A 12,638-nucleotide genomic window follows, 5' to 3' on the forward strand; every position below is an offset into this window, starting at 1 on the left:
AAACTATTTTGAGATTTATTCAAAGAAAAAAAACATTAAAATCTGAATTTCTTTACATTTGGCAAGTTTTTAGTCACCAATTGGTTTCTCGTGACCTGCTCTTTCCAATGATATGTCACACTTGATGTTTTAAAGCCAATGTAAATTTAGTGGTGGGGAAAGTTTTAAAACCAATCAGATCGCTTTAATCGTTCATTTCGCTACAAATTTTACGGTGATCTTGACCTTTTTGGTCACCAACCGGTTCCTCGTGACCTGCTCTTACCGTCGATGTGTCACACTTGGTGTGTTGAGGCCACTTTAAATTTAGTGGTGGGGGAAACATGTCGACCAATGAGTTTGCATAACTCTTTATTTCGACACAAATCTCACGGTGACCTTGACCTTTTTGGTCACCAATGGGTGCCTATTTGTCTCACACATCAAAAAGGTACTTCTTTTAACAGGTTTACCAACCGAATTTGGCAATATAGGTTAATAAAAATTGAAATCTGTGTTATTTTACATTTTAAATCTCAAATATTAACTTTTGTTTGATTGCATTTTTTGCAGAAAAGGGTCTGGTGCGTCAGGCGTCGACGACCGAGTACCTGCCAGGGATGCTGCACTCAGGGTCGCCGGTGGGGTTGCTGCCGCAGTTCCCGTCGTGGTCGCTGGTGTGTCTGGGGCCGTCGTCCGTTTACTCGCACAACCACGGCCTCACCGACCAGCCCGGCTTCCTGCCCGGCTCGGCCTACCTGCTGCCCTGGGACGTCTCAGTCCGCTTCGAACCCTCCGAAATGGGCAAGGCCGAGGCCAAGTGGACCTCCGTGGGCACCGCCGGGGTCAACATCCCCGTCTCGCCCAACCAGCAGCGCAAGTTCGGTGGAAACGTCAAGAACCGCAAGACCAAAGTCGGAAAAGGTGCTTCAAAGGGTCAAAATTTTATTGTAGAACTCGATGGAGCATTAAATTTTAATCTCAGAGTTGAGAGGGGGAACTTCAAAATAGTTTTTCAAACTTTTTCCAGCAAAATTAGGGCAATTTAAATATTGTTGGGAAAATTGAAACCAACGTTAATTTTTTTCATACCAAATTAATATATATGTTGTTGACCTAACGCCATGAGTTGTCCGAATGCATTCGGACCAAAGAGTCTTGGTCCGAATGCATTCGGTCTAAAAGCGCTTGGTCTGAATGCATTCAGACCACTCATGGCGTTCGGTCAACAACATATATATTGTTGTCATTAAAAATGTTGGCTTTTGTTTCAGACCACATTGAATTTTCGGTGAAGATTTTCCTGGGCATCGAGTACGAATGTCCCAGGGGTCACAGATTCATGCTGTCCAGCCCGGACAAAATGCTCAAGGCCTCAGGATCCGGAATAGTCAAGGAAACCGGAGCCAAGGTCGCTTCGAGTGACATGCCCCTCTACTGCCTCTGTCCCTGCAAAATGTGAGTTGTTAAAGGTGGTCGGGTTCAAATTTGTTTCTTAAAAATTCTGATAGCCCTGAACGAGACGATCTCAATTATGTGCAGGTTTGATGAATTCGCTCAAAGATAAGGAGATAAATGCAGTTTTCGGAACGGCCGCCATCTTTGTTCAAAATGGCGGCTGTCTTAATTAGCAGGTCTTGATGTGAAAGTAGCCTTCCAGCATATCTTTGCAAAGCTCTCAGCAAGGACTAATTGAATTTGACATTGTTAACCCTGGGAAACAAATTTTTTAGAAATTTTTCTAAATTTTTTTTATAAAAGCTTTAAATTTGAGATTTGTTTTGCAGGAACTCGAAACCTTTGCTGGCGCAGCTGATGCGGATCCACGTGGTGACCCCGAAGGCGCCGGTGCACATTACCCTGAACCCGAAGGTGCAACCAGCGCCCGACCCTTGCCCCCTTTTCGTCGTTGGACTCAACGAACCCCTCAAACTCTCGCAGAGCGCCTACTGGATTCTCAGACTCCCGTATCCTTTCATACAATCATAAGCAAAAAGTGGTGCGGCGATTTTCAAGACCAATAATTTTTTTCAAATTTCTTTACTAAAATTCAATTTAATTTTTGTCTCATGAGAAAAAAAAATAAGTCAAGCAATTATCAAAGTGATTATTTCATCCCATTTTGAGAATTTTCTTCATTATTTGTTAAAAGATTGGTTTTAGAATTGAGTAAAATTATGTATTTATTTTTCACTTGAATTATTATTTTCCTTGACTGTTGTTGATTCAGATTTGTATACATGGCTGAGCAGAATTTGTATAGGGCCCCAAAGGAGCCAGTTCCGCTGAATTTCGGCCGCCTCCTCGCAGGCTGCTACGGAATCGTCCAAGCTCCGCCAACCAACTTCTAAAATGGTTTTTTTTTTATAAAAACTCTAAATTCGTGATCAAGTTAATACATTAGATTTGTTTACCACGTTGTGGCCAGTAAATTTTTTGATTCAAATTTTTTAATGAATTGAACGGAGAAAAAATTTCCATATATTTACACGAAAAAAATCCCTTTTATAAGAAATTTATAGATCTTATATTAATGGCGGGTTTGTTGACAAATAAATTTTTTATTGGAAGTGACGCAACTTTAGCCAACGAAAAAAGCGACAGAGAGATCCTTTGGAAGTCGCGCTTTTTGTTCCTGTTGAAGTTGAATGAACTCCAACATATCAACAGAATTTAATTAAAAATAGATCAATTTAAAAAGATCATCCATTAATTAATGGAAAAAGATTTATTTCCGGAAATAAAATCGATTATTTTTATTACTTTTTTGTCTTGGAAAGTGTTGCGTAAGAAAGCTGATGTGCCTCGGCAATCAATTAGTCGCGACTTCCTCGATGGCGTTTTTGTCTCAGCGGGTCGAGTCGCCTGCCTGGTGCGGAAGGTGCGCCTTTGTGCAAACGAGACGAGTAATCGCGAGAAAGCGTTTCTTGAATCGATCGGCACTGCCACCAAATCCGCAAAAAAATAATAACAAATGCGCACTTCATCAATCAGGAGAGAATTATTTCTGCGATAAAAACATAAATTATGAAAATTTATTCGAGAAAATTTATTCATTTTTCATGATAATTTGTAAAATTGAGCAAAATTTTGTTACTTTTCTATTTCTCTAAATATTAAATTATTTGTAATTATCAATTGTTGACTTGTTATCTTCCTAAGGTATAAATGATTTCAAATTTGAGATCGGCACACTCAAAAACCTATATTTTGACACCCATGAAAATGTATATCAATACCCAGAGAACGACCCTGAACTCACCCTGAAGAGTTGAATACGTGATTTAATCCATTTTAGACAAAATTTCTTTCTATAAAAATTGAATTTGTTACGAAAAAGACCCTTTTTGACCCTGAGAAACTCCGATTTATTCAATCAAATATTTTGATTTGGAATAAATTAATAAAATTTATTGCTTCCCGATTTGAATGAAGATTTATTTTGAATGGTCCTCGTCGCCGAGTGACACAACCTGAAAGCTGGAAGCGTCCGAGCGTTTGTTTTTCGCGTTCGATCGAACCTGGCGGGGCGCTCGGGTTATAAAGCAGGTTGGCGGGGCGAGAGCTTCATTTTGGCGCCAGCCTCATCTCGAAAACCACACAATTGATCTCAAAAGGCGGAGAGGCTCCAAATTTGGCAACATGAACGTAAGTCTAAAGTATTTTCTTATTCCAATGATAATTTTTTTAATTATTTATTTAAACTTTTAAATTAAAATTTACTAAGTTTTTTTAATTGCATTATTTTTAATTTTTTATTAAATTTAATTAAAGTTTTGCAAGTATTCAGCAAAATAATTTAGTGTTGTCGGATATAGTGAAAGTGTTGGCGCGGGGCCGATCAAGGGCCGATGGAGCTTGAAGCGGCACAAAAGGCGCGACCGACCTGATAAGCCACGCTGGCTGATTAACGAAAGCGAAACGGCAAAAAACAATCGATTGTCTTATTCTGATTCACACGCACTCGATTTTCCGCCGCTCCAAAGCTCTGTCAAAAGAAACACACAATTCGGCGCTGCAACTTCTTTTATATAATTCACACAATGAAATCTTGCTTTGGGGAAATAATTTGAAAGAATTTATTGTGTAACAATTAATGTCAACTATTTTAACAATTTCCTATTTTAAATTTATAGTTTTAAATGTTTTAATCATTAAATCGATGAATTATTATAAAAATTTCCAAAATTAGCTATTTTAACTTTTAAATCTACAGTTTAATGTATGTATTAAAAGAAAATACTTTCAATTTTATATAATTACTTGGAAAGCAATGTTTAATTCAAAATGAAAATCTAGCCTGATTATTCAATTACAAAAAAAACACGATTACTTAAAATTATTGTTTATCAAATTTTAAAAATGAAGCATATATTATTTTTTTCCAATCTTCTTACCTCTGAAAATAATTTTTCAACTAGGAAATCAATTTATTTAACTGATTTTCTTGTATTTTTTATTAAAATTTAATTTATATTTCAAAATTGCATTTTTTTTTTGTCCTAGATTTTAGCGGCCACGTTGGTGGTCCTGCTGGCCGTTTCGGTCAGTTCGCTGCGGCAGTACCCGCGACGCTACGCCGACAACTACGAACGCTACAAAAACTCTGACGCCGTCCTTGAGCCGCCCCGTCCCGAGGAGTTCGAATTCTACAAATCGGCCAGCGAACCAAAAAGGTAGAATTTTTTTTCATTAATTTAATTGTTTAAATTATTTTTGTTCAAAAATTAGTTCCAGGGACGAGAAAAAAGAATCTTTTGACTCGGAGGACGAATTCGGGTCGTTCTTCAAGCGACCTTCGGAGTCCAAAAGACCGAGCGGAAAGTCGCAGTACCACTCGGAGGCCAAGAGCATTCCGGCGCCAAAACCGATCTTTGACGCCACCGAACAGGTCGAGCACAAGGAGGAAAAAAACACCGACCCTGAGGAAAAAATCAGGTCAATATTTTCACAATATTTTTAATAATTATAAATATGGTAGGAAATTCCACCATTTTAGCATCTAAATAGAATATTTCTTTGTTTAAAATCCCCCAAATTGGCTCTTTAAATATAAATTAAAAGAAAAAAAAAGTTTTTTTTAATGTCGATTTAACAAAAAGAAAAGTAAAAAAAATTTTCATTGAAGTTTTGTTTAAAATTGTCTAAACCATGAATTTTCAACGATTTTAAATTTTAATTAGACGGAAAATTAGCTAAGAAATTAGAAACTTTGTAAAAATATCCATCTAATTTTGTCTAATTATTATTTCCTTTTGTGTGGTTCTTAATTCAGATGCGTAAAAGTTGACACGAAGCCGGTGAGCGCCGACGACGTGTACCGAGGTCGGTTCCGGCGCGCGGCGGTCGACAAAACGATGACTTGCTACAAGTGCGAGGACCTGCAGAAGGGCGGCTTCTACCAGAAGTGCTCGTACGGCACCGACCCCGGCAACAAGGCCTTCTTCGTGTCGCACGAAAAGACCTCGAGCAGCAACGAGAAACCCAAGCACTTCAAATTCGACTGGGACGACGTGGCCCAGGACGGCGACCGCGAAGAGTCCAAGATCGAAAAGGAGATCAGGGACAGCTTCTTTGAGCCGAGCAGCGAGTACCTCGCCGCCTCCTCCTCCGTCGGAAAGTTCGCTTACGACGGCCCCGACTTCTCCAGTTCCAACACCAACTACCGGTAAGTCTGAAAAGAACACAAATTTTGATAGGATTTGTCGAGACGAGTTCAAGGATATGCTGGAAGGGTACTTTTAAACGTGATAAGAAACAGGGTGGCGGCCATTTTTCCAAGATGGTGTCTATAACAGTTTAGATACATATAGATTTTTATAGGAATCGTTGAGACGAGTTCATAGATATGTTGGAAGGGTACCTTAAACCTGATTGAAAATTCAGGGTATAGCGGCCAGGAGGTAGCGGCCATTTCTCCAAATTTTTATATCTTTCAGATATGAGGTTCCCGAGTCCAGCTACGAAAAGGCGCGAATTCCGGTGAACCACCCCAAGAGCGACTATTACCAACCCTCCCCTTCGTACCTGAAGGCCCTGCGTCAGGTGCCCGACGGAGACAAGAAGGCGAAGAAGGAAGAGGGAGAGGAAAAGCAGCCGTCGGAGCACCGCTACTCAAGCTACGGCGAGAAGGAGTCGTCCAAGGGCAAGAAGGCCTCCTCTGAGGAGGAAGGGTCGGACGAGGACGGCTACTCAGGTCACCCTTCGGAGCAGCACAACTCAAAGAAGGAGGTGGCTTCGGAGGAAGGGGATGATGACGAGGAGGAGGAGGCCGAAGGGTCAGACGAGTACGCGGGAAAACCCACCGAGTACCACTTCAAGAGCTTCAAGAAACAACCTTCCAAGAGCCACTCCTACCACACCACTGACCCTCCAGTCGACCTTTACTACGAAACCAAGGTAATGAGATAATGATTATAGCCTCTAATTTATTTCTTAACCAAGTTCTTTTGATCCGAATCTTTTGAAAGATTTAAAAATTAAATGATTGTTGATAAAAATTGACAGGGAAATCTAAAGTATAATCAATTGGGCTAACAATAAGTTAGCACCAGTAAATCCTACAAAGCTAACTTATTGTTAGCTGTGTCACATTAAGCAAATTAAGCATATTATTCAATTGTTGATCTAATTTGTGTTTCAGGAAGCATCTCCGAGCCAGCAGAAGAAGGACTACGCGTCCAGCCCGAACGACTACGTCTATTCATCAAAGAAGAAGCAGCCGACCAAGCTGTACTCGTACGAGAGCACGGACAAGCCGGTGGTGTTCGCGTACAAGAAGGAGACCAAGACTGAGCCCAAGAGCGTGCACAAGCCTGCCTACGAGTTCTACTCGCCCACCGAGTTCTCCTTCTCCAAGACGGTGGACGACCCGCTCAAGACCTACTACGAGTCCTCCAGCTACGGCGGCGAGGACGACAAGCCGGCCGAGGGCAACGCCCCCAAGCCTCAGGCCGTCGAGGCGCCCAAGAACCAGAAGGAGCAGCAGAGGAGGAAAAACAACGCTCCGCAGGTAAAATGATTTACCGGCGGACATTTTGAAAAAATGGCGGCTGTCCATTTTACATAATTTTGAACCGAAGCTGGCCTTGTGACCTATCGTTGGAATCCTCTCCTCACAGCCAATCTGAACAAATGCTTTTGAATGTTTTCAGGTGCGCGAGTACTCGACGACGGAAGAAGAGTTGCCGGACACGTTCGTCGCGCAGCCGAGCGAGGAGTTGAAGAAGGCGATGGGCGACTTCCTGGGCAAGGACCGCACCAACTGCACGCAGGTGCAGCGCAAGCAGATGACCTGCTGGCAGTGCATCGACGACTCGGGCACCAAGCAGGAGGAGTGCATGTACGTGGCGAGCAGCCAGCCCGCCGCCCACCAGACGGCCTACTCGGACCGCAAGGAGAACAAACTTCAGCCAAAACAAGCCGCCGCCGAACCCAAAAAGCAAGAGCAGTCGGTCGACCAGAAGCAGGTACAGTAGTAGTGCGAGAAAGAGAGACAATTAACCTCCAGGTGGCGGCGGTGTGCATGAGTCAAGATTTTTAAGGGCCTCCAAAACCTATCCAAATCTAAAAAACCTTTTTTTTATCTTTGGTGTTTGCTTTTCTGTAAACTTTTTTTAGTTCCCTTCCAGTCCAATTTCAACCACTTTTGAAGCAGAGGAGCTCGGTTCGATTCCTGGTCAGTTCCTCGGCACCACCCTTCATCCCCCTGGGGCCGACTGGCTCCTCCCTTAGTTGAGATTTACATGCCGAATTAAATTAAGTAATTATATTGATGCATGATCTCTCTGTTTTGTTACTAACCGATTAAATAACTTGTAAAATTTTATGTTAATAGTGTGTGTTGATGTGAATATGATTTTATGTTAAATTAAGCAATTATTACATTATCGCACTGGTGTATTTTCACTGATGTAGAAATAAACTCTCCACCGAAAAAGTTAATTTTCGTAGTTTGTAAATTTTAGTTTCTGATCCTCTGCGTTAATTTTGTAAATACATTTTAAATTTTAGGTATTTATTTAAGATTAATTTTGCACAAACGGTAGACTGGGCGCGTAGCTGACACTGTACCCAAAACGCAGGTTCGTAGTTCTGGTGCTGAGCAGCGGCGGCGCCGGCGTCCCTCGTCAGGACAGAGGGTTTCGGGCACTTCGTTGAAGGAGACGCGAGTGAGGCGCCGCAGACCGGACGCGGTGACCAGCAGCACCACTGAGGTCGTGACCGTGCAGGCCGAGGGACCGCCCACGACCGAGCGCAGGCCGAGGCAGAGGAAACCTGAGCAGGGGGAAGGGAAAAAGGCAAATCAGGAGGGACGCAGGAGGAGGCCCAAAAAGGAGGAGCCGACAAAGGCAGAGGCTGCCGAGCTGAAGGAGCGACGCGTCAGAAAACCTGCGGAGGAGAAGAAGCAGGACAAGAAGGAGACCACACCTGCACCTGAGGAGTCGAAGGTTCGATAAAATTGATCTTATTTCGTTAAAATCCTTTTATTTTTTAGCCAAATTTAAGTTTCATCAACTTCATATGTAAAAAATAAAAAGCTCTGCATTCAAAAGCTTAAAAACTTCACTTGATTTGTTAATCAAAATTAAATCAAGAAAGCCTTTTCAATTTTCCCGTGTCTTGTATTTGAAAAAATAGATTATTTGAGTATTGATTTTGGTCAGATTGCAGATGAAGAGGGACAGTTCAGCGCCGAGACGCGTGTGAGGTACGACAAGCGGCTCGGAATGTCCCTTCCAGATTACATGCTGGAACGGTCAGACTTCGAGGCCGAGTTCGACCGCGCCGTCCGGGCAGGCTGAAAATAAATCCTATACCAAATAAACTAAAACCTCATTAATTTAGATCTAGAAATAAACAAGAGTCGAAATAAAAGCGGAGCTTATTTTTTTAAATTAAAGTCTTGATTTGATTTATAAACCTTATAAAAATTACATTTTTCTACTTTTTCTTCTTCCGCTTTTCCTTCTCGGCCTTCATCTCCTCCTCCAGTTCCAGAGCTCGAATCTTTTTCTTGCCCAGCGGAGTTTTCGCGTACCACTGAGAGTAGCATTCCTCCTCCTCCCTGAACAAAATTTAAATAATAAATTCAATTAAAATATGATTTTGAGGAATTCAAAACCTGAAAATTGGATCGTATTTGGCCAGGCAGTTGATGAACTCGGCGTGCGTCAGGGGCTGCGTCTTCAGCTGAAGCACTCTTTTGCAGGTCATCACCTGAAATTCTTTCAAGTTTTTGCTCTTAACTTCAATGACTTTGATCACCTCATTGATGACCTTGACGACGGTGCCCATGGCGTATCCGTCACACAGCTTGGCCATGACGCCAGTGTTGAACTGGCGGCTGACGGCTGGGAACTGCATCAACCGGTGGCGCCACATTGCCGACAGAGACCCGTAGTCTGGCTTGGGCAACACGATGATCTTGTTGAAGGTCTGCGTCAGGGCCTAGATTGTAGTTTTTATCAATTGGTCTTTAAAAAAAATTTGATTTGTCAATTTTGTACTTTTTGGTCGCACTCCCAGGGGTTGTTTGAGCAGCCGATCAGAATGATCTGGTCGTCCGGGCCGATGCCCTTGACGATCTTCGGAAGGTCCTTCTTCAACCGTTTCGGGTCAGATTTGTCCTGCTTGGGCACCTTTTTCATGAACGGCTTCTCGGCCATGTCCATGTACAGCACTGACGGCTGCACCAATCGAGAAACCTGAACAAATTTTTACAATTTAAGTTTCTTTTTCATAAATTTTGAAACCAACTTTGTTGATGAGGTGGACGAGCATGGTCAGTCCAGCCTTGCCAGGGTAATTGCCAGCAAGGTTGGTGGGCGTCAGGTCGAAAAGAACGGCACCCAACTCGGAGCAAACCGTTTGGACAATCAGGTCTTTTCCGCTTCCGGTGGGGCCCGTGAGAAGCACGGAGCGGACTAGAGGCGATGCCTGATGAATTTCCTTTGAACCTTCAAAAATTACTTAAATTATCTCCAAATATTTTGAAATCAGGTTTTGAAATACCAAGGGGCAGGATGCAGTACTCGTTGATGAGTCTGCGGACGTCGCCCAACCCTGGCGAAGGTTCCTTGCCCTGTTTCTTCTGCTCGTGCATTGCCAGGGCGCAGTCGCCGAAAAAGTTGGACAGGGGCGTGTCAGGGTAGTACCTGATGATGCCCTGAGTGACCAACTCCTCGAACAGCGAGTCCGTCGTCCTATCGGGCGTCAGGTCCTTCTCGCGCTTCTTCTTGCCCTTCTTTCCACCCTTGCGCCCTTTTTTCTTGCCACCCTTTTTCACCTTCTTCCCCCGATTTGCCCTGTCACGATCTAGAGCCTGATTTTTTCAGTTAAAATTTAAAAAATTCAATATTTCTTCAACTGACCGCTTTCAAGAGTTCCAATTCGACCCTGAGGGCCTCGTCGACCACCCTGCGCACCTCCCGCTCCACCTCCTGCTGCTTTTCGTTCTCGATCATGTCCATGTAGTGGTGCTGCAAAGGGTTGTCCACCTCGTTTTTCCCTCTCCAAATTTCTATATAAAATTTAAACATTTTTTTTGCTCAAAAACTTAATATAAATTAATAAAGACCATCAAACTCGGTGTTGCCGGAGAGGATGGAGGGGAGGAAGTTTGAGGGTTGCATTTTGAAGCCAGGGTCGTCGTCCATTGCGTCCTTTGCCTTTTTGCTTTCCTTCTCCTTGGCCTTCTTCCCCTTGTCCTTTTTCGACTTCCCCTCCTTGGTCGAGGCCACCGTCGACTTGCTCGCCTCACTCTCGGCCACCCCCTGCTCGAGGTCGCCACCCCCTCCAAACAATATGGCCGACCCACCCATCTCCTCAGTGGGCAGCTCGGGGAACTTGCCCGTTCCGTTCCTGATTGAAAAAAAAAAATGAAAACTTAGAACTTAGACAACCTTTTGTGTCTCGGCAGACAGGGGCACTTTACTTGTAGTCCATGAACCAGTTTCGCACCTCGCTGGCAATCTGCCTGGTCAACTTGAGGGTCTGCAACTGCTCGACGCGCAGCCGCTCCTCTACCATGGCCTTCTGGAAACGCTCCCTGTACACGACCTGCATTTGCCGCCTCATTTCCTCCACCTCCAAAGCCCGCCTCCGCTGCCTCTCCTCAACCACAACCGGCTGTTGCTGAAAACAAGAAATGCAATGTCATATTCTGATTGGCCACGCTGAGACGATTCCAATGATATGCTGGAACAGCAATTTTGCTGCAAAATTGGCCAAAATATGCAACAATTTTGTTCCGACAAGGCGGCCATTTTTTCAAAATGGCGGTCAGGCTTAATTTCAAATGCGTTTTTATATCAAATACTGTTTTAAACAAAGTGCCTTTCCAGGATATCGTTGGAATTGCCTTTAAAAGAACTATTTACTATTTTTCTATTATATATTGGAATCTGAAAATTAAAAAAAAAAACTTAAATTTAGTAATAAAATTTAATACAAAATTAGCCAAAGTTTTTATTTATTTATTTTGTATTCAATTTTTTTTTCAAAATGAGAGGTTTGGTTGCTAACTTTTTAAACCTATCGTCTGTAGCACAAAAATTATAGTTTTTTTTTTACCATTCCGATGAGGATCATTTCGGCGATTTTCTTGCTTTTGGTGGCTCGGCGTGACTGGAGGCCTCGCCAGGTTTTCTGCAGGACGAGGGCCGCCTCTTCCGCGGTTTTGATCTTTTCATTCGTCGCCGCCGCTGGACGCATTTTGTTCTTGATAAGGGTGAGTTCGCGCATCAGTTTGGCGCGCAGGCGACCCTGTCTGGCCCTTTCGTGGGTCTGGATCAGCCGAATCGCCTCGTCCTCAGTTAAAACCAACGCCTTGTGCTTCTGCAAAAAAGCAAATATTTGGCTTTACAAGACATAAATTTATTTTAAGTCTTTACCTCGTCAAAAATGCCCAGTTTTTTAAGAATGGAGTTGAGATGAGCCTTTCTCTCTGTGATTTCGCGCATTCGCTGCGCCTTGTAATATTTCGGGACCACTTCTTCAACGTCCGACGGCAGCACCTGCAGCTCGGCAATAGCGCCGCCCATGTTGCTGAACTCGGACAGGTCCAGATTCACCATTTCATGCTAAATTCATCTAAAATTTTAATTTTCTGGTGATTTAAAACTGAAAATTTGGTACTTTGACTTCGATGAGGCGGCCGATGGTGGCGTCGAGCAGTTTCCTGATCATGATGCGTTTCTGCGGCTGCACAGTCTGGTCGAAACAAGCGTCCAGTTTCTTCAACACCAACGCATACTTGGCGTACAAACCGGACACGATGGTGTGGCTCAGCTTCTTATCCTATTTAAAAAGATATTATCAAAAATTGAGTTTTTTTTATTACAATAAACGTGATTTAAAAAAAAAATTCAACGTAGGGTTAATTTCTTTAATAATATTAGCTGAAATAATGATTATTTGGGACAAAAACTTTTATTTGTCATAATTTTAATTCAGACAAATCGTTTATAAAAGAATTACCCTCTCCGGTTTCGCAGACTGCAAAATGGCATCGAGACTTGAGGCTGTGTTGAGCACATTGACCGCCTCTGCCCAAACCTTCTGATAATACCTTTAAAAAATAATTAAATCAGGTTTAATTTACCAATAATTTAAGGTGATCTACTTACTGATGAGACATATTTTCGTGTACAAACTAC

The 12,638-nt window shown here is 42.8% G+C and overlaps 3 protein-coding genes across 7 annotated transcripts in view; 2 read left to right on the top strand and 1 right to left on the bottom strand.

Annotated features, from left to right (window-relative positions):
- Nucleotides 1-3,403, top strand: part of LOC132193992 (nonsense-mediated mRNA decay factor SMG8) — a 45,204-nt gene extending 41,801 nt beyond the window's left edge. For both annotated transcript variants that reach the window (XM_059615011.1, XM_059615010.1), the window contains exons 11-14: nt 553-903; nt 1,254-1,437; nt 1,767-1,946; nt 2,210-3,403. In XM_059615011.1, the coding sequence (XP_059470994.1) occupies nt 553-903; nt 1,254-1,437; nt 1,767-1,946; nt 2,210-2,330 (836 nt within the window). In that variant the 3' untranslated portion in view covers nt 2,331-3,403. The remainder of the gene's footprint in view (nt 1-552; nt 904-1,253; nt 1,438-1,766; nt 1,947-2,209) is intronic.
- Nucleotides 3,404-3,500: 97 nt separating this feature from the next.
- Nucleotides 3,501-8,810, top strand: LOC132193994 (nuclear speckle splicing regulatory protein 1-like). 3 transcript variants are annotated; one of them, XM_059615015.1, is made up of 9 exons: nt 3,501-3,627; nt 4,486-4,655; nt 4,711-4,917; nt 5,255-5,647; nt 5,919-6,378; nt 6,623-6,991; nt 7,134-7,448; nt 8,028-8,429; nt 8,646-8,810. In XM_059615015.1, the coding sequence occupies exons 1-9, from the start codon at nt 3,622-3,624 to the stop codon at nt 8,781-8,783; spliced, it is 2,460 nt and encodes an 819-aa protein (XP_059470998.1). In that variant the 5' UTR covers nt 3,501-3,621; the 3' UTR covers nt 8,784-8,810. The 3 variants fall into 3 exon arrangements, with proteins under 3 accessions (XP_059470998.1, XP_059470999.1, XP_059471000.1); XM_059615016.1 differs by having other exon boundaries at nt 8,064-8,429; nt 8,646-8,808; XM_059615017.1 differs by having other exon boundaries at nt 8,653-8,791.
- Nucleotides 8,811-8,882: 72 nt separating this feature from the next.
- Nucleotides 8,883-12,634, bottom strand: LOC132193993 (dynein regulatory complex protein 11). Of its 2 annotated transcripts, XM_059615014.1 has the most exons (14): nt 12,609-12,634; nt 12,460-12,550; nt 12,118-12,279; nt 11,874-12,062; nt 11,554-11,817; nt 10,916-11,115; nt 10,559-10,842; nt 10,353-10,501; nt 9,994-10,303; nt 9,739-9,938; nt 9,489-9,686; nt 9,247-9,429; nt 9,104-9,198; nt 8,883-9,046 (listed from the first exon to the last, which is right to left on the bottom strand). In XM_059615014.1, the coding sequence occupies exons 1-14, from the start codon at nt 12,617-12,619 to the stop codon at nt 8,923-8,925; spliced, it is 2,460 nt and encodes an 819-aa protein (XP_059470997.1). In that variant the 5' UTR covers nt 12,620-12,634; the 3' UTR covers nt 8,883-8,922. The 2 variants fall into 2 exon arrangements, with proteins under 2 accessions (XP_059470997.1, XP_059470995.1); XM_059615012.1 differs by having other exon boundaries at nt 9,104-9,429.
- Nucleotides 12,635-12,638: the final 4 nt, after the last annotated feature.

The sequence above is a fragment of the Neocloeon triangulifer genome, unplaced genomic scaffold (genome assembly GCF_031216515.1).
Source record: "Neocloeon triangulifer isolate White Clay Creek 2 clone unplaced genomic scaffold, ASM3121651v1 ptg000005l, whole genome shotgun sequence".
In the NCBI taxonomy this organism is placed as follows: Eukaryota; Metazoa; Arthropoda; class Insecta; order Ephemeroptera; family Baetidae; genus Neocloeon; species Neocloeon triangulifer.

Bases quoted from the DNA above. Each gene is read 5' to 3' on its own strand.
- LOC132193993 (XM_059615012.1), bottom strand. The intron at 11,116-11,553 runs GTAAAAAAAAAA...TCTTGTTTTCAG, and splicing joins AAATGATCCTCATCGGAATG to CAACAGCCGGTTGTGGTTGA. The intron at 9,047-9,103 runs GTTTTGAATTCC...AATTTTGTTCAG, and splicing joins AAATACGATCCAATTTTCAG to GGAGGAGGAGGAATGCTACT.
- LOC132193994 (XM_059615015.1), top strand. The intron at 7,449-8,027 runs GTACAGTAGTAG...CACAAACGGTAG, and splicing joins AGTCGGTCGACCAGAAGCAG to ACTGGGCGCGTAGCTGACAC. The intron at 8,430-8,645 runs GTTCGATAAAAT...GATTTTGGTCAG, and splicing joins CTGCACCTGAGGAGTCGAAG to ATTGCAGATGAAGAGGGACA.